Here is a 27,343-nt window from a genome sequence, read left to right on the forward strand (position 1 = left end):
ACTTGGAAGTATTCCACCACACAGATTCATAATCCAGAATATAATTTTTAGGAAGTTCATGTATGATGCTCTCTCCAAGGAAGAAAGGAGTCAGTCCTAGTTGAATGTTTCAGAGTGGTTTGTGCACCAACTGAAACTTCACTGGAATCTGATGTAATGTACAACCACAAGGCTCTGTAACATTTCTGCTTCAGTACAGTACACTTCAATGTAATTTATAATTTTCCTGTGAGAACCATGACTAATTGCTAAATCAAAGACCAATCACAACACATCAATGGCAGCCATTTACAGACATGGCAATATGGCAACTATAGGCTTTTTGTTGTTTAACTTTGGCCAGCTTGTTTAAAATTATATGTAGAAGAAAAGAGGAAGGCAAAGAAAGAAGAAACATGAGAACCATTTTGTCTCATTTCTACTCACTAAAATCCTTCTGAGATTATGCTGCTACCAACAGCACTTCCTGCACACAAAATTGACAGTATTCAGTGTGTATTGTCAAATTAGATTGGTTATCATGCATGTCTTTTACAGCATATGGTGTTAATGGATTTCAGAGGCTGATAAATGCCTTCATAGACTAGAAAGACATGGGCAAAACATTAGAGCTGTAAAATTCAGTCACCAAATTTACAGGAGGCCAGATGAACAGGCCTAGTTGCATTTTCCCATCAACTCATCATGGTCAGTCCTTAATACTAAATTCAAAGGAATAAGGGATGCATAGAAGTCAAACACACATCTCATAAAACAAAATTTATCTTTAATTTGTAAGTGTCAACAGCAGTACAAAAGATGGAGTGATGGTGAATAGATTAAGGGTAGAGAGGACAGTCTTGAGGTAAATGAGCATAAATAGGCAGTCTTATAGACACTCCCCTGAGGGGTCTAAACCCCTATCATGGCATATACTGTATCACCCAAAGATGACATGTTTAACATATCAGGAAAGCACCTTGTGCAAAGAAAAAAAAAAAAAAAAAAGAAAAGAAAAAGAAAATTTAAAAAACCCTCCCACCCAAAACATGTAGGTAAGGTGCCAACGTACACCAGAACATACTGTATATGGACAGTGTCTTTCAATTTTGTCTTTTCCATCAATAACTGAGGCAGAGGAGGAGAAGACTCTTAAAAGTACCACTGAAAGATTATTTAATATTTAATTTACCTCACGTCAATACTGCACAACAAAATCCAAGAAGTCTGTTTATTCAATGAAGCAGAGCTAAGAATAACTATTCTCTTTTTTAATCTGAGAACAGATTTTTTTTCTTAAATCAATATCCTTAGCAAACTTTTTTTCTTTCTTTTTTTTTCTTTTTACTGTATCAAGAGGAGAGTGTGAGATGTGATGGCAACCTTTAAGTTCATTTAAAAACTTTACACTGGACTGTACAAGATTTTTTTTTGATAAACTATTTACATTTTCAGACTTTAAAACATATTCAAAGCAGCAATAGACACTAGTTTTTCCTCTAAACGCCCAAATAATTACCGGCCATGGGCCCAGGTAGGTACCTGCACTGTATATAGAATTTCTACAAAGAAAACCTGCCCATTAAGAAGCCAGTGGCTGTTTAACAAGCAGCCCTCGCCAGTAAGAGCTGCACCCACGGTGTTGCTATAGGAATCAAAGCATAGTACCTTGACAAGAGAGTCTTAGTTGTCCCAACAGCTCTACACAAACTTTACAATTTGAAACAGCAGCTAGGCATGTCAGTCCAGCATGTCAGTGAATTGTGCCGATTAAATTAACATAGAGTACAATCTCACAATATACATCACAAACAAATTACAATGTCAGGAAATAAGAGTTACAGTAAGATAAGTTATGTAGTAACAGCTTATAAGCTTGTCTTAATGTAATAAAAAAAATTTTACATGTGAAATACAATAATGAATGGACATAAATGCTAAGCATTCTAGTTTGCTACCAGCTGAAGAAGGGTACAAGGAAAAAAACAAACAACATTGCTTTCTGGAAAGCAAAACACTAATGACAAAGGAAGACAAACGGAGAATGCACATTAGCAGGTCTGCAATGTGCAGCATACAAACAGTTAAATATTTGCACATTCCCCATACTCCAAGAGCACCAAGGACCTCACTTGTGAATTTTAGAAAGCGGAAATTACAAAGCAAGCCATGTCACTAAGTTACTTTATAGCTTTCATATTGCCATAAATACCAATTTGATAAGTTTTCCTTTAACCCAGTTCACCCCACCCTACCCCTTTTTACCCAGCATGTGAAATCTCAGAATACTTCTTTGTCACCATTTCCAACAATTCTGGTACTTAAAAAAGGGCATCAGATTAAAAGGAAATGGTTTTGTATATACATTGTTTTTTTCCTTCTGTAGCAGGGCATTGCTACACATCAAAAATGTAGCTTCATCTGAGAAAAATCATGGATTTTAATGGGATTTACAGAAAAAAAAAAGCTTAGTTTTTTTTAAAGAAAAGGTGTTTTGTAAAAGATCAAATGAGGTCATATAGTATTATTCTTTTAAAAGAACATGCTTAAGTGCCAAGTTGAATCTTACAAAAGCATGCAAAATACCAAGGGGCCCAAGCCCATTTATTTACTTCTCATAAAAGCATGAAGAGCTCTATCATACATCTTGCTGGCTGCATCTCCAGTGCAGTTTTTCTTACTGTGGCCCTGGCTCAGCAAAGTTCACCCCACTTAACACCAACACTGCACTGGTCCTCATGACCACCGTGGAAGTACTAATCTGCTTCATATTAAGCAGGTAGGTAAGGGTCTAAATCTTGTAGAATGTTCCACTGGGAGGTGATTTTGAAATGCCTTTGATGTGGCTGAAAAACAAAATCCAGAAAGCCAGCCCAGAGATTAGATGGCACAGGGACAGGGCTGTGTTGTGTTTATCCAAAGCAGGAGCTGCCCACAGCTGGCTGCTGTGCACTTTGCTCAGGGTCATGTATTTATTGGGACTAACGCTGCTGTTGGGTTTGCATGTCCATCCCAGAGCCATCCCATCTTTCCCCCTCCACCTGCCTCACTCTGCACCTGAAGTACGCTGATTTAGGAGCACTTCAGGATCCTGTGAGTGCTCAGCAGGTGGTTTCACAAGCTAAATGGCGATGCCCAAACATACAGGCAGACCAGAATTTGGCCAATTCTCCAGACTTGTTTCTGCATGTCAGCCCTGGAAAGCGGTATGGTTTCCATTGAGACCTTTATCTCCCATTTATATAAAATAAGAAGTGAACTATTCTGGCTGTAATCAGACTGTTTGGGGAAGTCTTCTTCTCATGAATATGAGTATTCAATAATTTTCCAAAAGAAAATATATTGCATCTGTTAATTAAATAAACTGTTCACAGAGAAAATAGTATTACTATATTAGTGCTCCTGAATGGAGTTATTTTTCCAGTCAGTTTCTAAGGGGCCTCAAACACAAAGCTTAAGAAGCAATTGCATAAATCTTCTTTGTATATTGTGTGAACAATTTCTCTGGTATTATAGCCTAATATAACAATAACATGATTAAATGAATGTACAACATAAAGGTTTGATGTTACTTAGTCTTGCCTGCTTTGCAAGGGCCATTTCAGTAATTTTAATCTTTCAGGGATATGCTTTTTACTTTCAAATGCCATTCTTGTTAAGTAAAATATCTCATTGGTTTTACTTGGATTCAGAAGATTGTGTTTCCCATCAAATGTAGCCAAAATTTGGCATGTTTCATGTATCAACTTTCTAAAATAGAAGAATGTATTCCCTGTTTGTGGAATATGCTATTAAAAATCAGAGCACAAGTGAGGCATCTTGCTGTCCCAGCTACAGGTCCACAATACTGCGCTCACACTGCAGGTGTAAATTCAGCATCTACATGAGGTACAGTGACTTGTCAGCATTTAATATGGACCAACATACACTGATATAGAACAAAAGTAAATACATAACTTATACTTCACTAAGTATCCATGAACAAAAAATAAAATTCTATTTCCTATGTTATATTTACACAATTTTAAAAAAATCTAAAATGAGATGGTAAATTCATCAAAAACTTTGTTTTGAGCTCCAATTAATAAAGTAAAAATATTGGGTTTCATCCTTATGATTGTCCTTCCTAGATTCCTACTGACATTTTAGAGCCAATGTTGGCTAATAAATAGAATAACATGCTCATAGGCACAATTCAGATTCAAATATGTTCCTCACACTCCCACAGCCAGTAAATGCAATATTTACCAGCTTGTGATTCCTGAACAGCCAGTCATTTTTCAAGAATGTGGCTTTAACATACAGAGCATCAGCATTGAGGCAGGACTGGAGCTAAAACAAAGTGTTCATACATACATGTATTTTGCATAAATAAATGAAATAACAAGACATAAAAATGACTCAAATCCGGCAACTGTGAGGCAGGCCCACACGAGTCAAAACAGATGACTTTTGTTCATGTAGTTTTCGTACAACAGTTTCACATTAGTCAGAAGTGATAAAAAATACCATTTATATCCAGTGCTTATAACACTTACGAAACAACATCTGTGAGTGTGTGTTTTTTTTGTACTACAAGCAAAATCAAGTTTCAGTCCTAAAGAACAGTCCTTTGTTCTCCACAAGCCTGCAGAATATTATTTTGGCATGGTCATAAAATTTAAAAAAAAAAAAAAATTAACCAACTAATCTAAATGTTTGCCTTTGTGCAAAAAAATAATTACATAAAATACAATGCTAGCAATACAGCATTCTACCTATGCAACAAAACCAAAAAAAAAGAGAGCAAGACAAAAAGAAAGTGACATGGGGGGAGAGAGAGATACTTCTAACTGGAGAATTATGTAAGACATTAATAAATAGAATTTTTTTTTTTTTTAAGAAATAATGATGTCCTCCCCCCAATCTGAGCTGAATGTATTAAAACCAGTTCAAATTCCCAAGCTATTTTAAGAACAACAAAACACTTTCTATCAGTACCTTAGCCTAAAGAGGACGCTCACCAGCTAATGACACAGCATATGCCTTTAAAGACTTGGCTAGACCAGTTTATTGCTTATTAGACATGGACTCAGAACACAATTAAATAAATATTAAAAATATAGCTTTTTTGTTCCAAATTACAAAATGGTCAGAGAAATTTGACCATTGTGTTTCTATGCCATTATCTTTATAAATTGTCCTGTAAATTGAAAAATCCTCTTTGTCTTGGGGGGGGGGGTCATTCTCTCACATAGAAACACAATTCCTACAGCTGCAAAAATGGCTATTACTGACTGAACAGGTACCAGTGGGGCTGTGAGGAAGGCAACTGCTGTTCCACAGAGCATCGTGCCATTGCAGTTCACAGGAGCATCTGCAGAACATAATGCACAAGGACAGCCAGGCTAACACAGATTCCTTTTTTTGTCCAAAGCAAAACCTACACAGCTCAGTGAGAAGATGCTCCCAGACTTCCAGTGGAGCTACTCTAGGCCCACTGGTACCTCTCAGCCCAAGTCTGAATTTATCACCAGTGTGCTGAACACAGCCAATTCCAAATAAAAGCTGAGGGAGTCAAGGAGTTTCAGCGCAGCTATTCCTCAGGCTTGTTGGACCTGCATATATATACAGTGATCTATTTGTGAGCAACAGTGGAGTATGAGGGGAAAAAATAAAAGCAGTTTCTCCTCCATCTTTGAAATCTAATAGATTCACAGTCTTTGAATGCCTCTCTTGCATATTTCCCAGAATTTTCTCCAATAATTGCATTATTTCTAGAAGTAATACAAACAGAAATTTTGGTTTCTATAGCACCTTATGTCCCAACATCCCAAAGCGCTTGACGAGTCACATTCCCACGTGACTAATAAACAATAAATACTTTTATTGTTATAACCCATTTTTCCACCTTTGCAATTATATATTTGAGTGGCCTTCCCTCCCCAACTTGGAGTCTCACAAATAAATCACTGCATATATACTTAAGGTACCATAGTTCCTTCAGGTGGCAATAGGAACATGATGTACAGATCCATGATTTGCCACAGATTCCTCAGGCCCTAAAAATTCAGCATACAGCCTGTAAATGCAGTTTTGATTTTACATCTGTCCTTGCTAAGTGCAGAGGTTTATAACTATAAACACATTTTTAGGGGTATTTGTACTCTATGTACATAAAAGTACTCACTTTATTTTGCAATACATATAGCAGAGTGTTTCCAAGTGCTCCTTGAACATACAGTGCTAGAGGAACAAGTGAATTTCTCATTCATAAAGGTCATGTTCATTTTAGTAGCAGGTGCACTTTTATTTTCATATACTTGTGTGATTTAGGGAAGGGGAACAAAGAGGCTCTTTAAAATATCAATAAGGAATTGTAAGTGTAATGCCACCAACTGTACTTTTAAAAAGAAATATTAAGTATTTGGACCCTTGACATTCTGGAATGAATAAATTATTTAAGAGAAAATGTGTTAAGACTGAATGCAAGGGTTAAAAGCAAAGGGGTAGAGAATGTAATCAGAGGTGGCCTCACACTGCTAAGACAGGCCAGTCCATAGCTGGTGATCGCTCTTCTGTGCTTTCTTAAAATTTCACACTAATGGCACATCAAGAGGCAAAAGCAATTGGGCACATGCACTATGGCAACCATGTTCACTAATTAAGAATATCTTGTCTCCAGATTCCTGAGTAGTTTACCATATTATGGAAAAAAATTAGGTTTTATATATAACTTTTTTTAAAGATGCCAAAGGATTGTCTAAGACTTTACAGTGTCTCCTTTAAGACTTTTTGTTTAAATGTTAAGATTCAAAAGTTATGAAAATTTTGGCACATCAGAAGTTCAGCTATACATATGGAAAAAAAAATGGAATTCAGAGACTTCTTTTAAAGACAAGCTATGATGCACAGGTGTGCACACTTGTGGACTTGTTCTATTTCACAATATGAAATCTGCAGTTTTTGTTTTCTAAAATAATCCAGAATAAAAACACATTCACAACCTGTAGGCTGGCACAGCATACCTGAGTGAGAATGTATAACCCCCATCTAAAACAGTAACTTAAACCCTTATCAGCATCCAAACGGAAAAAGACAAAAGGTAAGACTTGTAAGACAGCTATTGATTCATATAAGTTTTCAAGTCCTGATGTCTGATATTTATGTCTTCATCTAAATTCAAAAACAACAACAAAAAAAACAAAACAAAAAAAACCCCCAAGTTCGTGAAAAATTAGGGAAACAATCTGTCTCACACAATAAGAAACATTTAAGACCATTCTGCTGATGTAAATGTAGGAGCCACACATGCATGCAGGCTCTTTAAGAACTTTTGTTCAAAAAAACCCCAAAAAACCCCAAATAAGTCTGAGTACTTTAATTCTGTGAACACTCCTCAGTTGGCACTGACTGCCTCATGGGCTTCATTTTCACTACTATAGTCTGATTTGGGATCATCCTCATAGTCCTCGTACATTTCTATTTCATCCTCTCCATTTATCATTTCATTTCCAGGAAGGCTTCCGCTGTCCGTCTTCATACCATAAGTGCTCTGGATGACAGGGATGCTGGGCTCAGGGCTGGCAGAGGTGCTGGAGCAATCTGATGTCATCTGAGGGGATGGTGTGGTGGTTGCCATGGTAATAGCACCAGGGTAGACAACTCCTGTTCCCGTGGTGATTGGAATCTGAGGCTGTTGTCTGGAAGGAAAAACAAGAGGAAAACGTCATTGCCTGTGTTTAGAGGACTGAAGACCTTCTGCAAGTCCAAAGGAAAGAAAAGCAGGTGTTTTCCTAGAAAGGCTCCATGTCTTCCTCTGGGCTTATAGTCCCTTATGGTATTGGTTCATTATCTCCCCCAAAGGATGACTGGGAAGTGAAGAATTTTCAGTCACTACCAGAGGTCCTTCCATGTATTGTATGTGCTTATTTAAAGCACCCTACAAATTAGCACTTAGACAGAGACTGTCAAAAGGCTTCAGGCACCCATACAATGCCTGGCTGCTACCGTAGACACCTTGTATCCAAAATCTAAACTCTCTAAACTCATGGCAAGAGCTTCTCTTAATGAGAGGACCTCAAGATTACCTAAAATGGCAGGCAACTGTAAGTATCTAATTTACTTTGTAAGTTCTATGTAGACTCCTATGTCCTATTCTTTTGACATTTGATTACTGGCTTTTAATTTTTATTTGGATTTATCATCAGAATGCCATTTCCTTTTCAGGATTTTATGTAAGAAGCCAAGTTTTGAAGCAAAATTTCTGATAAAAAGAATAAATTTGCCCTTTATTGACTAGTTATTGACTATACACGCTTATTTGCATAGTCTATTTAAAGAATCATACATCTCAATGTATTCCCAACCTTCTTCAGAGCAATATTGACCCAGTAACAGTGAATTATAGAATTTTAGCAGGAGAAACATTGTCAGGTATGTTTGAATAGGCTAAGGAATCTGCAACTTCTTGACCATTGTGTCATTCTGTAATAAATTCCAAAAGAGATTTCATAAACCAGTCTCACAATTTCCTAATTGTTGGCTAAATCAATACAAAAATAATATTAAGCTTATTACATACATATACATATATATATATATTAAGCTTATTTACAAATGTCGAGTCTTTGTTGTTCATTGATCAAACTCTGATTTTGATAAATATCACACTAGAGAGTTACGGGGAAGCTGCAGTCCTTCAAGTCTGGGTAGTGATAAAGTGAAATCACGAACACCCTGTGTAGCACACCACTAAAATAGTTTGTAGTCCTGCCATGGCTGATGCTGCTAGCTTGACTCTTACAGCCTCTGCACAGCTTGAGAAATTCAAACATCTGTTATGTAAGTCTCGTACACCTGGCTAGCAGTGAGCAAAAGCGCAGTAATTCGTTTGACACAGTCATTATACTCCTGTTTGCAAATGATGATTTGCAGATGATTTACAAACAGCTTGGGATTTTTCACTAAATTTTCACTTTTTAAATGGTGTGATAAATGTTCTGTGAAAACAATTTTCAGCCAGTGTATTTGCTTGGAAGTGATTTTCTGCAAACATCTTTCAATACTTTATCCATAAAATTGAACACCTACCTCACATGGGAACATTTCTGGTTTAGGATTGTGTGTTTTCAGGAGTATAAGCTATTACTGCTAAAAACCCACACATATCTCCTCCACAACTTTTAGACACGGAAAATGTTCACATTAATGAATGCTTCCACAAAACAGAGGAAAAAGAAACCCACATGTGGTCAACAGAAAAAATCTAGGTAGTTGTCAGCAGGCCATAGACACTTAATTCTTTCTAATCTGCCCATCTAATAATCTTCCACTGGTATTTCATAGAATAAATATATTCACAAAACAAAACATCACCAGGCATTTATCAAAGAACATCATAATATCAATGCCAAATGATGCTTAGAGAGAAGTTCTCACAACTCCTATAACAGTAGTTGTAGAACCTACTCAAAGAATGGTGGTGCCGAAGTTGCTGCTGTTATTACAGATGACATTAAGTATCAGAACACTAATATCCACCTCTACACCTCCCCTGACCAAAAAGTTTGTATTTTTCAGAAGCCAATTGCCTTTTTACAAGCAGCAAGAACAATTTAAAAATCTGGTCTGCTTAAGACAATGCTGTGAGGTATGTTGATGAAGTGATGGTTATCAGTGCTAAGGCCTAAAGGACAGAGAAATCCTGGTACTCTTTCTAATGCTTTTCAAGTCAGCAGAACCCTTTTCCACATCCACATTTCTGTGGGACTGAGTACATTTGTCCAAGTACCACCCATTTCAAAGTATAAATGAAGGTCATCTGAGCATAAAGAAGCCAAGTTTAAAGAGGTACTTTTTACTTGGGAGCACATCAGACAAATGCATGGCAAGCTATTGAATTAATCTAATTGTCAAAGAACTTGACTGGTACAACAGGAAAGTTAAAGGCTTACTGAATTTGTCATTCATAAATGCAGTCCTTTTTTACACGTTAAACAAAAATCAGACATGCTGTGCATGCCTACTGCTGGCTGGGAAATAATTTTAAATTACCTATATCTCACTGTGGAACTGTAAACATGTGCTAACTGTACCACCTAATTGGAAAGGTTCTTAAATTGCTACCCATGCTAGCAAAAAATCTGCTAGCACTTAAACATGGGCATCTACACACCCCAAGTAACTGGACACCTACCTTTGATTTAATACCTGTTATTATTTAAAAATGATCAGGTTGTTGCTATAAATTCTTCTCTAGTTGCTACCTTACATCCCAGAAAACCTTATTTTAAAATATCACAAACTATGTGGATAGCATATGTTACTAGAGATGAGTGTTATCATTTCCTCAGTAATTAAGTTCTTGTGGGGAGGAAAACAGAGCACTTGTTTAAATTCCCACTACTCTTCCTGAAAGGAAGAGTCAGAGTTTCTAACCTACAACTCTGGCCATTATGTTTTCTTATATTTGTAGATCTTAAAGGCATTTAGATTAATGGTGACTACATTGACTGTAGAATGTTTTCTTACATTAAATTCCACACATTTAATCATTGCCTCTAGCTAGAGTTTCACCAACTACAAAAGCTTAGAGGAGGGAGATAAAAACATACTTTACCTGCAAGCTACAGGTTACAATTCATCTCAGTTGCACATGGAAGTTTTCTGCCTGTTAAGATTTCCAGAAAGCAACATTAATCTCCCAAGCTCCTCAGATCCATGAGGAATAGTGGCACATCTCTACATACCCTGTCTTCAAACCACTCCTGTCCCCACCATCTCCTCTTTAACAAAGAAATCCTTATGTGGACAATTTCTAGGGGTCACTCTCCTCTGCTCTGCCATCACTGATAACATCTGTCTACTCTGGTGCCAAAGATTTGGCCTAAAATTTTTAAGTTAATGTAAAAATATAAAAAGTAACATGAAAATCCTTAGATAAACTGACCTGCTCACATATTTGTGGCATTAATATTCTTAGTGTTTTTCTGGAGAATATTCCTCTTCTGAATTTTGCCAAACCAGCCAAACGTTTCAATTGGCAAATGATCATTGCTTTCTGATCCCTTCACAACCATTTTATGACAGCTCTTTAAATGTCTGAAGCAAAAATTGATTGTATTAAGGAAAATGCTCATATGTTACACACCCCTGAAACTTACATTCCCATAAGGAATGAAATAACAGTAAATCTCACAAAAGCACCCATTGTGTGCTTGCTTTAAGTTCAAGCTACAGGAGTATAATATTACAGACTTATTCAAAACCATAACCTAGCAGCATTCTGACTACATGTGTACAGTAGTTATAAACACTATAAAGGCTTTATTCTAAACATCTAACCCTGGTAAAGCACAGAAAAAAGTTACTACTTACATAATTTTGCAGAGAAATGTATATAGCATATACTTTTATTTAGAGTGTATTAGACTGTAAAAATGTCTGAGCAATGAATTATCTTTGTAAGACAAGGCAACAAAAGACAGACTCAAAATATCTGAATTTATGGTTTCTATATGATCCATTTGTTAGCTCAAATTTATTTATGCATTACAAAAAACTACTATTGAGGATAAACTGTAAATCACTTGAAGCTTGTTTGGGATTAAGTTATACTGAAGGTATCCTGCACAAGATCCATTAATAATTTCACTATTAAAAATAACTCAATTATTTTAAAGACATAGCTGTCTTCAGATTCAGCTTGAATCCCTAGATTGAAAGCAGAAATTTTTTTAACATATTCTGCATTAAGCATGAATTATTTCTGTATCTTATCTGCCTCATTTGGAACAAAATTCATTCATGCAGGGATGCAATAGAATGCCTATGCACACTGTAAGTTCCACTCTGTTCTTTAAAGTATTTGGCAGTTCCCAGATTTTGGTCTATCAGATATATGATAATTATCTGAAAACACTAATTTCCTGCACAAATCATTCCAAGAAGTCTTCATTCTTATTCAATTCTTTGGAGGTTTTGCTTTAAAAATCAGAACAGAACCTGGCCATTCATTAGCTTATTTCTCTATTTTATTTTACATTCTGTCTATAGAGATTCTTGAAACTCCCTTTATGCATCTTACCAAAGTTTATCAAAGAATGCAGTTCACTAAAGTAGGCAGTATGAGCCTTTTGCATCAAAAAAGTTTGAGCCATGGAGAACTCCATGTTTGTGGTGGGGGGGTTGTACCCATGGCAGAATCATACTATATTAGTCAGTGGCTCACCTAAGGGAGTCTGACAGGAGCTAGCCTTTACTAGGTTGCCTAAAACATCAATGTACATTTGGTATAAAGAAAAAAAAGCAAACAGTATTATGAAAAAAAAAAAAATTCTTGCTTTTTACTGTTTTCTTTAGCCACCTGTTTTGAATGTGTATCTGACTCTTCACACATCTCCTACTTATCTTTTCATTCTGTGATGATACTTTGTTGCAATTTTGGGATACCCATTCCCAGCTTAATTGGTTTGTTCTTAAAAAAAAAAAGAAAAAAAAAAAAAAGGCAACAAAAACCCCAGCAGTACTTCAAGCATTATGAAGCACTTGGCACATTTCATTGGAGTCTATTTTGTACTTTTGTTCTCTATCTTCCACTGAAATATTTACTGTAAACACACAGCACATTCAATCCGAAAAACCACATTTGTCTCTTATTTCACTTTGAAAAGGAAACAGCATCTCAACTCTCACGTCTACAGTTCTGAAGGACGATTTATGTTGTTCCATCAAAACAGTGGAAAAATAATGGGGGTGTGGGGTCAGGTAGGAAAACTGTTCCAGCTGATGCTTTATGTGATATTTATGTTAAACACAGAGAAGAGTAAGTTTAAGAAGCTGATGGGCACAATTACTGTATTTCAGTTATAATCTGATTTGGAAGAAATTTTGCTTTTCATTACTTAGTAAACTATTCTGCTGAGACAAATGATTCCATGTTTTATGTTTCAGTTCAAAAAAGATGGTCTAGTCTGGCTTTTTCACAATTTTCCTTGGTGTCTTCCAATAAGCTTGTTTTAAATTATTCTTTAGGAGAAAAGGGGAATTTGGGACAACAGTGGAAAGTCTCAGGGAAATACAAAATAATTTTTTTAAATCCCAACCTATGATTCCTCAGGGCAATAATCTATATTCACATTGAACAGCAGCATGGATCTCATTTCATCTTTATTGAATGCAGCCATTAGACTTCATGCTCCTTTTCCATCACTTGCACAACTAAAAGTAATTGGTTTTGGTAAAGTCCATTGCATCATCATATAACTGCACAGAGGTAGTTTACTTTAAACTCCTTCAGCATGGATAGAACATGGTGAAATACAATTAGGGATAAATAGGAATTAGAAACAATCCTTTCAAAAAATGGTGACATTCTCATGGTCTTCATGATCACACTGTTGGATATATGAGAAAGATGTTACATTTAGGTTTCACCTGTTTTGTTTTGAATAGCCTTCAGTATATATACTTTTAATAGAAATATCACTCTTTAAGTAGGCACATCTAGAAGTTTCTTAAATCCTTCCTCCATATTCACTCCCATTTAGTCATCACATTTAATGTGTAAAATGCTACTGCTTAATACTGTTTTGAATTAGCAAAGAATTCTGAAATTGTTCAGACTTCTGGCATTTCTTTTGCATTTCTTGTCTAGATGTGATTTGGTCTGTCAATATGCTTTGGAAGACTTAAACTAGAATTTCATTCCCTCAATCTGAATATAATTTGTGATGTACTGTATAAATTCAGATTTCTAGTTAAAATTCTACGTGCAATTTTGATGGAACACTATTAGTAAACAATTTCCCTTAGACTGAAAATAAAAAAACAATTTCATAACTATAGACTGGAAGCCTATTTCAAGATATCAAAACCCCCACTATTTACTGATTGAAGAAAGAGCCCACATTGTTCCAGGCTGTACCACAAAATAATTGACTGCAACAGGAGTTCTGCATCCCAAGCCAAAAATGAGGGCACATAATCAACGTCAAGGTCAATTATCTGGTAGTGAAGTACCCAACAAAAGGAGACTATTGTGATTAGAGAAATAAGCAGAACATTGTGAATTTGGAAAGGCTGGCACTGGAGACAGCTTTTAGACTCTTTGTAAATCACCAGAAACATTGTGTTAGAGCACTGAGCATCACAGATTAATTCATAAGAAAAAAAAAAACCAAAAAACCCCACAGGAGATAGAAATCAGTTATGGTGCAGTTGTTTCACTGGACTTTTGTTATCTTTAGCCTCTAGATGTTTCATAGCACTGCTTTCTCTGCTGAGCACTAGAGGAAATACTGCTAAAAACACACACAATGTTCTTAAAACTCTGTCAGGATCTTTTTGGGCCATATATTTTGAGTTATAAATCTACCCAGTCTATCTATGCACTACTTGAAAGACTCTTTCTAAAACTTATTTTTTAAAAAATATTTCTTTACACACTTCTATATATAATAAAATTCCTAGTCACTTCATACCATGGCATCATTCATTCATGTGTGCTCCTCATGCAACTGTTATTACTCCTCTCCCTTTTTCCCCCTCTCCTGACTCCTTAGTCTACACAGGAATAACCCTTAGTGTTTTTCTCTTTGTTCTTTTCTTAATTTAGGAAATGATGCTGGAGTCATTACTAACCCAGAATGGATTAGCTTACTAAAAACTCACAAAAGACATGATTCAAATCTTTCAGGCTAATGGGAAACAACTTCTTTTGACTTTAAAGAATTCCACAATCAGTCTCATAATCAGCATTTAGTGGCAAGCTGATAGCTCCATATTCCATCTTATGTTTTTAATAAGGTCTTACCAGTTCAAATCCTTTCCTTCTAAATGACATTAGTCAGTGACTTAAACAGATAAGTCTATTTCGTTTCAAACAGCGTGCTCTGTCTTGGAAAACAATTACAACAATTGTACTCACCCTACGGTAAAGAACTGCCTCATCTCCTGTCTTCGAGACCTCATCAGTTGCTTATATTCACCAATACGCAGTTTCTTCCCATCCACAATGCAGGTACGTTTTGGTCGAGGCTTGTATTTGTAATTAGGATACTTTTCTAGATGGATTTTACTTAGTCGTGCCTGCTCTTCATAATAAGGTTGTTTCTCTTGATTTGACATGGACTTCCAGCGAGATCCTATGGACGCAAAATGTTAGTGAGTGCTCAAGTAAAGCAGGTTTAGCTTTACACATACACAATTCAACGTGCCTTCTCACCATAATAAATCTTAATTAAGTTACTTTAATAAATGATTTAAATTTCCGTCATTCTGCACATACATTGGCTTGCACAACCTGAGACTCCTTAAAACATTAAAATAACCCTGACTTTCAGATACTGCTGCAGACAGAGCATATGTAAATCTCTATTAAACAGGGTGCACTTAAAATCAATAGTTAAGTCTCAAAATCTCAGCCTCGTGCTGCAAAACAGACTACTTAATATTTTACAATAAGAGCATTAATCTGTGAGTAATTCTATACCTCTGTAATACCACACACAGTATGATGGTAAAGGAAAGTCTGTAGCCATACTTTCACTGTTAAAAGCCTAACACATTGCCTAGGGACAGAGGCTTCTTTGATATTTTTATGAGAATTTGGTTTATACACTCCTGCTAATAGATATTAATAACTTGCTATGTAGCAGGAAAAAAATATCAAACCTTATAGATTCAGCAAAATTATGAATAATCCCTTACTGTCTGTGTGTTTTAAATTTACTGAACTTCTGATATAAGCTTGGCATAATACTGACACATATTTAAAATCCTATTATGCATATTATTTTCTGGCCAGGTGTAATAAGCACACAAAACTAAATCAAGAAAGTTACATTTCACAAACTCACATTGGAAAGATAAAAGTAAAACAGAAAGCTCACTGTAACTACATATACCACTTCAGGTACTGTAAATGCTCATTGAAAGCTCCACCAAAAAAAAGTTAAAAAATTAGCATAGTGTACACAGGAAGAGGCAAAAGTATTCAGATCTCTTGTATTGTTTGTAAGGAGCTATCTAGACACTTGAATAGAGACAGGAATAAGAAATGCAGAAAATAACTTTTTGGTGTCTTTAATAAAACTATTACAGCTGTGGTAAACGTGGGTGGAAGCTATTCTTTTACCAACATTTTTCATACATCAACAAATGGAAAAGTTGTATAAATATTATCCGTAGCCAGCAATAGTCTGTGTCAGAACTAATATTTCAGTCTCTTTTCTTATTGTCCTGGAAAAGTTGCACAGATATTATATATGGACATAGACTTATTTGTGGCAGAGCAGATACTGACAGGTTAATTCTATGGTTAACAAACACTCAATTGCTGGCTCTTCTGAAATATTTATGCTGGAAGTTTACGTTTTAATGAATACAGTTACTATGCACCTAATAGGTTTTTTCACAGAATGCACACAAATAATATAGATTCCCTACAGCTGCCAACACTGAAACAGTGAAGGTTTTATACAAAACTGAAAGGCTATTCATATTACTTACTTATATGGTAGACAAAAATATGAGAACTACTAAGAAAGATTTTGGAAGTTTTAGGACAAAGTAACATTTATTTCTATGTATTCTTGCCTCTGATTGAACTAACATGCAACAAACTTTGCTAAGAATGTATTTGAATCCAGAGTTTACAGTAAAATGATTACAGAGGAAACTTGATTTTTTATTTATTATGAGCGACTTTTGGAATCTGTCTTTCACTTCAAAGACTCAAAAAGCAAATCTAGGTTTTAACATTTCACCACTCATTCTCGCGTATGTTTCTAATTCTCCGGTGGGGTCTTAAAAAACAAATCAAAATTTCTCAAAAATTAGTCCATTTATTTGCACAGTGGCAAAATAAAACCCTTGGAATATTCCCTGATTGTCCCAATCTATACAAATTAAATATTAACTATAATGTCTTTTAACTAAGCAATATTTTAATTGCATGCTTCTAGTAGTTAACTTTTTGAACATTGCAACGTTTTGAACCAAACATCATTTTGGACGTGAGGTTTGCATGTCCAGGTCTTTTGAACCGTGGCAGATTTCCTTCTTTGACATTGAACTGTCTGACATAATACTCTGATTTTGATTTTGTATTTTTTTAAGTTTATCTCAGTATTTACTCTAGCAAGTCCCACTTTTCATTCAGGTGATTTGTAGTTCAGATGCATTCTAATGAGATCTTGCAAATACTGGGACTTTATTGGGACACACTTTTGCATGAGATTTCACAAAACATTCCTTTTCAACAGTACTAAGTGTTAAAGCATGTTGTGACTGCTGTTGAGAATAAAAAGTATTAGGGAAGGGGCTGAAAGGGAAAAGAAATGGAATGAAAATGAAAACAAGTCATGAATTTTCATTTGTATAAGTTTCAGTAATTCCAGTTTCAGTGAACATCCCCCCCCAAAAAATCATGTCCTAAAATTAGAGAAGTTCATAGAACTGTAGAATGATTTGAGTTGGGAGGGACCATAGAGATCATAGAGTTTCAACCCCACTGCTATGGGCAGAGACACCTTTCACTAGACCAGGTTGCTCAGAGCACCATCAAACATGGCCTTGAACACTTCCAGAGATGGGATATCCACAGCTTCTCAGGCATCCTGTGCCAGAGCCTTGGCACCCTCACAGCAAAGAATTTTTTTACAAATATCTAACCTAAACCTGCCAACACAGCTTGCTGCCCGTTGCCTCACACTTACCTAGGATTTTGCTGATGTTGGAGTTGTGCATGTCGGGGAAGGCCTGGAGGATTTTCCGACGCTCATCCTTGGCCCAGACCATGAAGGCGTTCATTGGCCGCTTGATGTGGGGCTCACTGCTGGCACGGCCCCGTGAGTCCCGGTAGACCCGGGCTTCAGCCACCGTGGCCCCTCCTGTTGGCCAACAATAATACTGCTGTAGTTTAGCGGCAGAGCCATTCACTGCTTTACTCCCTGTAACATCAGGGCAGGAGGAAACAAGATGGATGCAAAACATTATTACGTGGATTAGGAAAGTGCTTTCAGTGCTGCGCTTATTTTAGCCTCTTTTGCTCGCTCTCTCTCTCTCTCTCTCTCTCTCTGCCACCAGATCTATGTGAGAGAGAGCCAACCAGTGGTCTCAGTGTAACTGGCCAGGCTTGCCCATCTGAGATGACCCACCATTAAACTGAAGAAACAAATTGCACTGGTATTTCTCCAACTAGAGACATGAAGAGACATGAAGATTTGATAAAGTTTCCATTTGGGCCTTTGCAATAAAATACATTCTCTGAATGCTCAACAAAACTCACATAAAAGTTACATTTGAGAATCCAAACTATTGTAGGCCTGTTGACACAAGCCATTGACAATGACTTTGCTGCTTGAGCAGGGAAGCACATGCCAGACATTTTCAGAAAATAAATTATACAGTGCACCAGGTACATGCTGCCATTTCTATGGATCAGATTATATTTGGAGCTGAACATTTCGAAATTGCATCTGCTTTGACTGAATTTTAGATGTGCTCTGGAGCATTTGAACCACATATATGTAGTAAAATTGTCCCCCTCCAACAGGTACAGGCACTGAACACTGGAGCCTCCAGGGTAGGTGACAAGCACTCCAGCTCCATGCCTGCTGTGCTTCAGTGTATCCCAGTGTCCTGTCTTTATCTGCCATCAATTCAGCTTGTACATGCCAACCCTAACTGTATTTTTGAATGCATCCAGCCCTATTTCTTGACCACAATCAACAAAGCCCCATGAGGGTTTAGAGATCACAGAGATGAGGTGTAGAACTAATTGCTATGGGAGAAACCGATTACCAAGGCATGCCTTTACTGGAAAAAACTTCTGCAATTGTGATGATGTTTTTATAGATGTTTCTAGAGTTATACCTTAGCTACAAAAAAGGCAAAAAGTATTACAGTGGAAGAGTGACAGTCTTAGACCTCATCAAACTGGTCATATAATTTAATACCCTGAAAAGGCAAGATCCTTGACAAGTTAGTACAGCAATAAACCTCTTTTTTTTTTTATAAACTATTATAGCTACCAACATGAATTTATTTGCAAAATAATATAAGATAGTAAGTAAAACAAAACGCTGCAGTTTTACTGAATACAGGCACAAGTTTTTAGTTGTGGAAAAATCAATTTTCCTAATTCAGAGTGAAAGCATTATATAGGCATACCTTTTAAAAAATTCTATATAAGAAACATATTTGCATGAAAAAGGGGCCCTAAAAGAGAGGATGCATAACTAATATACTACCTTTTTGCCACCAGGTCCACAGTACATTAATTTCATTTAAAATGCACTGACCATACAGGATAAATTGATTTTGCTTTATATGGTGTTGACAGCCATGTTTATTGTGCAGTGAAATGTAGTGTAGTTTCAAGCTGACTATATCCATCAACACAGGGCAATATGCTGACTACTGGGCCAGATGAAGACATACATTACCCCGAGAGCAAAACACTCATTCACATACAGCAGTGTCTTCTGAGGATCACCCTGGTAATTTATGATGCTTCCAATGCCATTACTTTACAACAGACACCAATTTGGCAATTTGTATACTAACATGCATGCACATAAAAGAAGACAGGTTTGTGGCAAATGTGAGCTGCAAAACTGTTTTAACACTGTTCTAAGTTAAGCACCATGCCACAGGTGTTCTGCATTTACAGGAGGCTGTAGTCAACTTTTTACTGCAAAAGGGAAGAAGAGTTTTACAGAGTGACCTGCAGGTAGAACCAATTGAGGCGGATGAATGGCTGATTAGGCTCTGTCCATTGTTGCCAGAAGCCTTGAACGACAAACATATCAAAGATACCATATTTTGAGAGAGGAGGTATTTATTTAGAAACTGCATTAAGATGCAAACATAGTACATCAACACTGAAGTATTTGAGACAAAGAGCTAGATAATTTGAGAAAAGTCAAATGTAGCACGTAACAATTGTTCTATCCTTTAAGATAATGTAATAAAAATATGTTACTACTAATATGGGCAATTAGGAAGCTGGTGACAAAAACAAATTCTTATTTATGCAAAAGTTTCAATTTTTGATTCAGCTGCTCTACTCACAGCACGCGAAAGACATATTTGAATCCATAGGATCTCTTTCCATCTTTTACTTTCCCAAAGGTACTTATTCACTACAGCTAAGGAAAAGTTTGTCCTTAGCCCTTTCTAACACAATTTTGGACTATTCAATCCTAATGCAGGTAAAGAGTAGTTTTACTAGGAGCAAGATTATACATGCCTTTTTAATCTGGATGTAATCTAGATGGAATAAAAAAAAAAAAAAAAAAAAGAGAAAAAAAAAGAAAAAAAGAAAGAGAAAAAAAATAAAAGCAGGCAGGAAACCATCACAAATTAACTGTTTTCATAGAAAGATTATGTTAGAAAACAATTCTTACTTGGAGTAGTAAATTACAACCATCCCAAGAAGGTCAACTCTGGCTGCATCTGCTTTATGCAAGTCCATACTTGAAGGACTTGAAAAAGCAGCCAAAGAGTTGATGTTCTTTGAGCTTGATCTCTGGGGAAATATTTGCAAGCTGACCTATAGGCAGTGACAATAGCATCTGCAAAATGAACTTCTGCAAATAACTAAAGCAATATAGTCTTCATGGTTTTCTGTCTCAGAACCACAGAATTATATTCAGCATATAAAGCATTACATTAAAATAGTTCTTGTAGCATACGATTCCATGGGGGAAGTCAGAAGATCTCAGTACCTTTTTAGATTAGAAATGAGGTGCTAATGATACAAATACACATAAGCTCAGTGAGGTTTTACAAGTTGAGACACGTAAGAACTAGCTTTCAAGCTGGTTGTTCTCAGGTGCTTCATCCTGACAAACAGATATTTTGACTTTATTGTGCCCTATAAAAACAATTTCAACAGATTTAACAAAGTATGGAGTTTTTTCCTATTGTGATAATTATAGTTAGTACTGACAGAGGCTCAAATAGATACCTGAAATTTTTAACAAAAATGTATATGCAAGTGCAAAGAAGTAGGTGTTTTAAATCTTTCTGGAAATATTTTCAGAAAATTCTAATAACTAATAAACCAAAAACACCAAATAAAATGTAAATGTATTACCAGTGAAGGCCAAGACAAGAGAAGGAATTGGTAATTGTCTCTCTATGACAACTAATTCTCTATCTGCCAGTTACTGTTCCTACTGCAATCACAGGAGGAGGGATTTTCAGAATTAAGGGTCTGGTCAGAATTTATAATTATTGCAAAAGCAGTTTGACTGATCCAGTGGCTTAGCTGGCAAAGAACTCTATATTTTGGACTAAAGACAGGAGCTATCCTCAAAGTGACACTTCTGGATGTGTTCACTGCCTTACTTCCTAGATCCTTTGCATTTGCTCGACTTGTCATAACTTTGATGATTTAAGACTAAAAAACAGATTAAAGAAGAGTGATCATTTTTTGTGGCTATATGGCAGGCAGCCCCTCTGTGAAAGCTGGATTCCATACTGCTCTAGGGGCAATAATGAGGCAAAGAAGGCCACAGAATAAATCTAAAAATGCTACAGCTTCATGAAAATAGTTTCCAACAATATTTTCATTTCTAAAGAGCTTTCTAATCAAGAACATTAGAAAGATAAAATAATCTGATCATCAAGAAAGATAAACATCCTCATGTGATATAAATGTTGAGAAACCTAAAATAATAATTGTTACATTGTTTACTTATTTAGTCCTGCCTTTATCTGAGCTTCTTACACTTACTAATGAAATTAATTTTAGGACAAGCATCATCCCTTAGCATGCTTCCTGAAATCTTGGCCACATTAGGGTTAATCCTAGTGTCTTTACTGGGATGTGGGTTTACCTTCTGTTTTGCACATCATCTACAACAAAACCTGAAATTCGGCCTTTATTGTTACCAGAAAACAAATAGATAGAAATAGTGATATAAAGGAGGAAAAAAAAGGCTGAGAAAAAGATGAGGAAAAGAGAGAATAGAAGTAACAGCAAAAAGAAAGAGATTTTTATCAGTCACACTGTTACTCCTTAATTACTCTTCACACTATTGCCATTGATTCGTGTTTGAAGTGATATATTTCCCCTGACTTACTCCCAAATAATGAGTCTGGCTAATCTAGGAATACATTGCAGATCATCTTCCATGGACACACACCAAGACAGGATACATAGAAATAAAGACAATCTTTCCATGTTTCTGGTATGAAAATGACTGGCTAGTAGTAAAGGTCCTATCATTAGTTATTCATTAAACTGAGGTGACATATTTGCCTAGTTTGGAAAAGACTGATTGTGACCTCCAAAATATCTGGCCCTGTCTGTGGTAATACAGCTAGCACTGCAGAGACCAGAACCTGATAAACCTGCAAACAGGAGTTACTCTTTTACTGCAAGAGATGGGTAACTCATAAACCTGGAAATGCTATAAAAACAGGGAGAATGGAAAACCAGCTTGGCAGTCCTCTGTGCTGCTCTTAACCTGTGTACAGACAAATGCAGACTCTGTGAAACATATAGCAGTATTTAAAATCAAATAGAAAAATACAAATATGGAAAGAACAGAATGGAAAGAGTAGCTTTGGCAAGCTTAGAAAACAAGAGCAGTCATTTAACTACTATTTGGGTTATCAATTTTAGAAAAAGTTACAACAATTACAACTACTTCATTGTAATCTAAGTGACACGTAGCAGTTGTAGAGTAACATTTATCTGTTTTGCCCCTTGCCTGCCTCTTATTTCTTCATCCCCAATACCATTCAGATTTTCTCATTCTTTATTACCAGCAAGAGAGGCAACATAAACAGATACCTCATGAGTTATTGTCCTTACTGGCATGCCTTATCATCACTGGCAAAATACTCACTTGGAAACATGGCTAGGTTTGGAACGGGGTGACACAAATGTTCTGTTTGTCAGGCAGCTTTTGTTCCAAATGCTAAATAAATATTATTCAGCTGCAATTTGAGCATTGAACACTTCTCACAGGCTGGATGTCAGTGAATGAATGTAGAGAAAAACTGGGAAAGCCACAAGCAATTTGTGCAATACTGCAAATGGCCCCTAAAATTTTTCACCTGCAAGGATTCTGAAATGCCCTAAGTAAATACTAAGAGGTGGGAATATACTGTAGCACAGTTAGCTACATCCAAGCAACACTTCATTATGATGACTTCTTGTTTTCCTGCTAAGAGACTCTGTTCTCTTTAAAACATCAACAAGAAGAACCAACTGGGAATTCCCTAAGGTCAGCTCTGAGGAAACATAAACCTCTAATTCAATAACTCCGCTACTGCACTGAAAAAGGCCTTATTATTGCAACATCCATATGGAGTCAATTGGACATTAATGACTAATCAATCCCTCCCCATTCTATTCTACTTATAGTGTCACAAGCCATGTTTAGATTAGTCCATTTCCTGCTTAGGATCGCTCAAGATGTCTTTTGTTCTTTCAGGGCTGGCCTGATGGAGGCAGCTTAAACAAACACACAACCCAAGTGGTGCAGGAGTTATAAACTGCCATATGTGAATGAACAAAGGGGCCATACTAAAGCCTTTTGTGGTATTTGTTAATGTTTTTCATCTGAGTTTAAAAAGACCTAATGACTTTGTGGTGAGCTGATGCATGTGGCTCGTGGCTTTGCAAAATGAAGGAAATTCTAGCCAGTTATACATCAGCATATATTTTCCAGAGTGCCTTGTTTTCAGTTTTGGTGGCTGTGAGTTTACTTTTTTTAGTACATTTGTTTTACATATGCAAGCAAAATACTTAATCTCAATTAAAACACAGCACCAGTTTTTACAGCCATACTCACAACCTGCATATACATCTTTCCCCAACTGAAAGTCTAAAGCTAAAATTAAGAGTGGAATATCTGCTGCATGTGAAATCAAAGCAACTGTTCTCAGCTCCACCAGCTCGCTCATCAGTGCTTAAAGCTGAATTGTTAGCTGTGCCCTAATAAATACCAAAACAATAATTCTAAATAAGCTGCTAGCACATCCACGCTTCACACAGCCAGCCGTGCCCAAATCTGTGCTATTTAAATGAATTAAAACTGCTAAATGCAGCTACTTGTTTGATGGCTTACACAAACAGTTTAGATTTCTTGACCACATTCTATGGCAAAGCAAACCCTCATGGAAACTTTGCATGGACTATGGCTAAAACAATAGAATAATGCTTTAAATTATATGGGATATTAACTGAATTAATTAGGGCTTGAGGCCTGACATTAGCTCCTGGTGGCTGGCATAGTCACATATGTGCTCTAACATAAGAGTTACTCTGTGAAGATCCACGAAACATCCATAGAGAAATTGGGATGAAGAAGCAGCCTCTACTATAAATTTGGGGAGGTGTTTAAGTGTCATCATATTTTTCAATCATGTGCCACTTGCAGACTTCAAGACCCTTCACAGATAATTAATTAAATGCTAACAACCCCATTCTGACTTCAATGTTATTGATAGAAGAGAAATACGAATAATATTTAAGTTGAAAGTTTTTCAGCCTAAGTAATGATGCCAGAAGTAAGGGATTGCCAGTCATCAGACCTAACAACAATCTACATTATTCAAGCCATAAATATTGTTGTTGCATCCCTTTGATATGTTATTTCATACTCAGTTGAGGAAAATAGAGGCCCATAGAAAGGAAAATCATGGATGAAACAGCCTGGTCCAAGAGAAAAAATACTAACCATTATTGTTAGGTATATGACCAGATCTATGAATCTGATTTTATTTTTCAGAAAAACACAGCTGGTCTACCAGCTAAGCAATTCTTGTTACTATATTAATCATATTCAAAGTCAAAGCAATACAAAGAAGAGTGCACTAATCTATTTAACATAAAAATGTTTCCATAAAAGTAACAGTATTACTGCCAGTGTAGCTGTTATTCACATAATTTCAAATTTCTTATTACATGAGTGTCACCTAGAACACCCAGAAAACACAACATTAATTTAAAACACAGAGGCTAATTCTGCAGTCTTCAGTCATCCCTAAAAGCTTTTTTGTTGTAAAAGTCCTGTTTGAACAAGGGCCATAGTGATCCATTCATACTTCAGTCAATGCTTTGGTTTTTTTTAAGATGGAGAAATGACAGACAGGAATTAAGGAAAGAGAAAGAAGGCAGTCTGACTTCATATTTGATGGATGCATTGCTCAAGGTGTGGCTGAACAGTGTTCATTGTTTGCTCACATGTTCTTTACCAAAACAATAATTTTTAAAAGCTTAAGTACAATGTTTGTAAGTTACAAGTTTGTAAAAGAGAATTATGTTTAACAATGGGAGAGGGTTTTACAAAACCACCTTCCTCAAATTACATGATTACGTGATTAAGAAATGCAGAATACTTAGCGAAAGATTTTAAAATGTATTGCATCCACTGCTTTAGTGATCCATTTCCTGCATTCAATCCTCAATAATGTCACTTTCTGAATGATGCAACATTATTCTTTGTATCAATAAAACGAATTCCTTCCATCCAGTGCTAGCTGTTTCCACTTGTCATATCAATAATTAGCAAGGAACTGGGGCTAGGATATGCATATGCCATTTCTTCTTGCCTTTAACATGGGATGCTGATATTACAACAACTGATAATGTAATTAGTAAGTAATATAACATGAAAAGAGAGAAGCAAAAGCAGCATGATAACAGGAGCTGTTCTGCAGGCTAAGTTTTTCAAGTAAGGTACCTGGCCATTTGAGATTTGTGAGAAAAACCAGGAAGAAATTTTTACAAATATGGCAACAGCATGTCTCAATATGTGACCACATTTACCTGGTTTGGATAAAAAATACAGTGCTTGCCATGAAATAGGGCTTACATGAAAATTTAAAAATCATTATATTTTTTTTAATTCCTCTGAAACCACCCCTGCCAAATTCAAAACACAATCATTTATTGTTTGCAGAATTTATGAAGATGCTGCAATGCTCGCACTACACACTCTTTGGACCACTAATCCCATGAAATTAAATCAAAGTACAAATTAAGTAAATATTTTCCCCTTGCTACCAAGTTCCTCACTAGGTACTTGCTTGGACACTGCATATCTACATGGAAGAAAAGCAAATGATCCTAAACACTTTTCTATTTCTGAGATACTGAGGCTCCTGAAGGAGAAAATGGTTTGTATTTTAGACTTATAAAAATAGACAGTTGTACAAAGAGGGCTTGTTTGAATCTGCACCAATTGCTCATGCTTAGCCAGGATATATGATGTTTTTCCCTTAGTGTATTCATATTTCTGCTCCACTCCCTGTGCTCAAGGATTTAACAAAGAAGGGCAGGATTCCTCCCTCCTTCACTCAGTGTGATATAATGGTGGCTTTCTCCATCAATTGAAAATTCAGTTGTGCCTGGAAATTTTACACTATTTTATGGAGCTTCAAGCTTCTTTTGTCATATTGGAGCACTAGCAAGAAACCTCCAGAGAATCAGGACCATGGAGTGCTTTACACCTGGTGGCTGTACATGAGTGTGAAAAAATGTTTTAAACCCCTGAATTACTATATTTAATTTTGCAGTCAGTCCTCCTAAAAAATAGCTATGTATACTAACTGATACTTTCAGCATTTGTGACAATAATTTTCTCATGGGCAAAGATTTTCTGTGTAAAACTGCAGCCTGCAGTTGCTTTTTACAGCCACTTCCTAAATTCCTGAAAATAATGTTTTACTATATAATTGAAATAATGAAAAGCTCTCAGTTATAACTGTGCTAATAGGCAACCCTATATAAAACTCAGGTCATTGTAAAAGTGGCCAATTGTACAAAATCAAAAATCCTAAGTGTAATTTTTTAAAATAAAGATACTATTCTGTAAGAACCAATTACAGTAGCTTGGTAATGTCACAAAAGAAAGCCTCATATTTAGCAGTAGGAAAAAAATATCTAAGACAGTAAAAAATCCAAAGTTAACAGTTGTGGAGGATATCCAGATTTGTTATTCTGAAAATGAGAAGCGCACTATATGTTAAATACTACTGTCTTGACAGGAATAAGTTTCAATGTTATGGAAAGATCAGTCCACACATTCCCAGCATGGATTTTTCAGTTCCTCCTCTAAAATGTTATGGAGATGTTGGCAACAATGAGATGCTTGAAGTGGTTGCCATCAGAAAAGTGATGGGGTGGTTCTTAAAGATGTCTTATTCCTATCCCATCTGCAGGTGTTGAGTTACTCCAGGGCTGAAGCACTAAATCTCATCCAACGCAACTGAAATACCATGCCTAAGCACTTCATCCCAGATTCCTACCTGTTACGAGTTATTCTGGAAAATTTAAGGATATCACTCATGTATCAGACACAATCAGATTCGTTGATGTTAAAAATGGCAACTACAATTAGTGAAGGTTATATTT

The 27,343-nt window shown here is 36.2% G+C and overlaps 1 protein-coding gene across 18 annotated transcripts in view; it reads right to left on the bottom strand.

Annotated features, from left to right (window-relative positions):
• Positions 1 to 746: 746 nt before the first annotated feature.
• Positions 747 to 27,343, bottom strand: part of SOX6 (SRY-box transcription factor 6) — a 368,642-nt gene continuing 342,045 nt past the window's right edge. For 15 of the 18 annotated variants that reach the window (XM_015629858.2, XM_015629859.2, XM_033515151.1 and 12 more), the window contains 3 exons: positions 17,679 to 17,912; positions 14,888 to 15,104; positions 747 to 7,661 (listed from right to left, as the gene is read on the bottom strand). In XM_015629858.2, coding sequence (XP_015485344.1) covers positions 7,358 to 7,661; positions 14,888 to 15,104; positions 17,679 to 17,912 — 755 coding nt within the window. In that variant the 3' untranslated portion in view covers positions 747 to 7,357. Of the gene's footprint in view, positions 7,662 to 10,579; positions 10,631 to 14,887; positions 15,105 to 17,678; positions 17,913 to 27,343 lie in introns of all 18 variants that reach the window. The other 3 variants (XM_015629854.3, XM_015629853.3, XM_015629866.3) reach the window with 2 other exon arrangements.

Source organism: Parus major, chromosome 5 (genome assembly GCF_001522545.3).
Source record: "Parus major isolate Abel chromosome 5, Parus_major1.1, whole genome shotgun sequence".
NCBI classification, from domain to species: Eukaryota; Metazoa; Chordata; class Aves; order Passeriformes; family Paridae; genus Parus; species Parus major.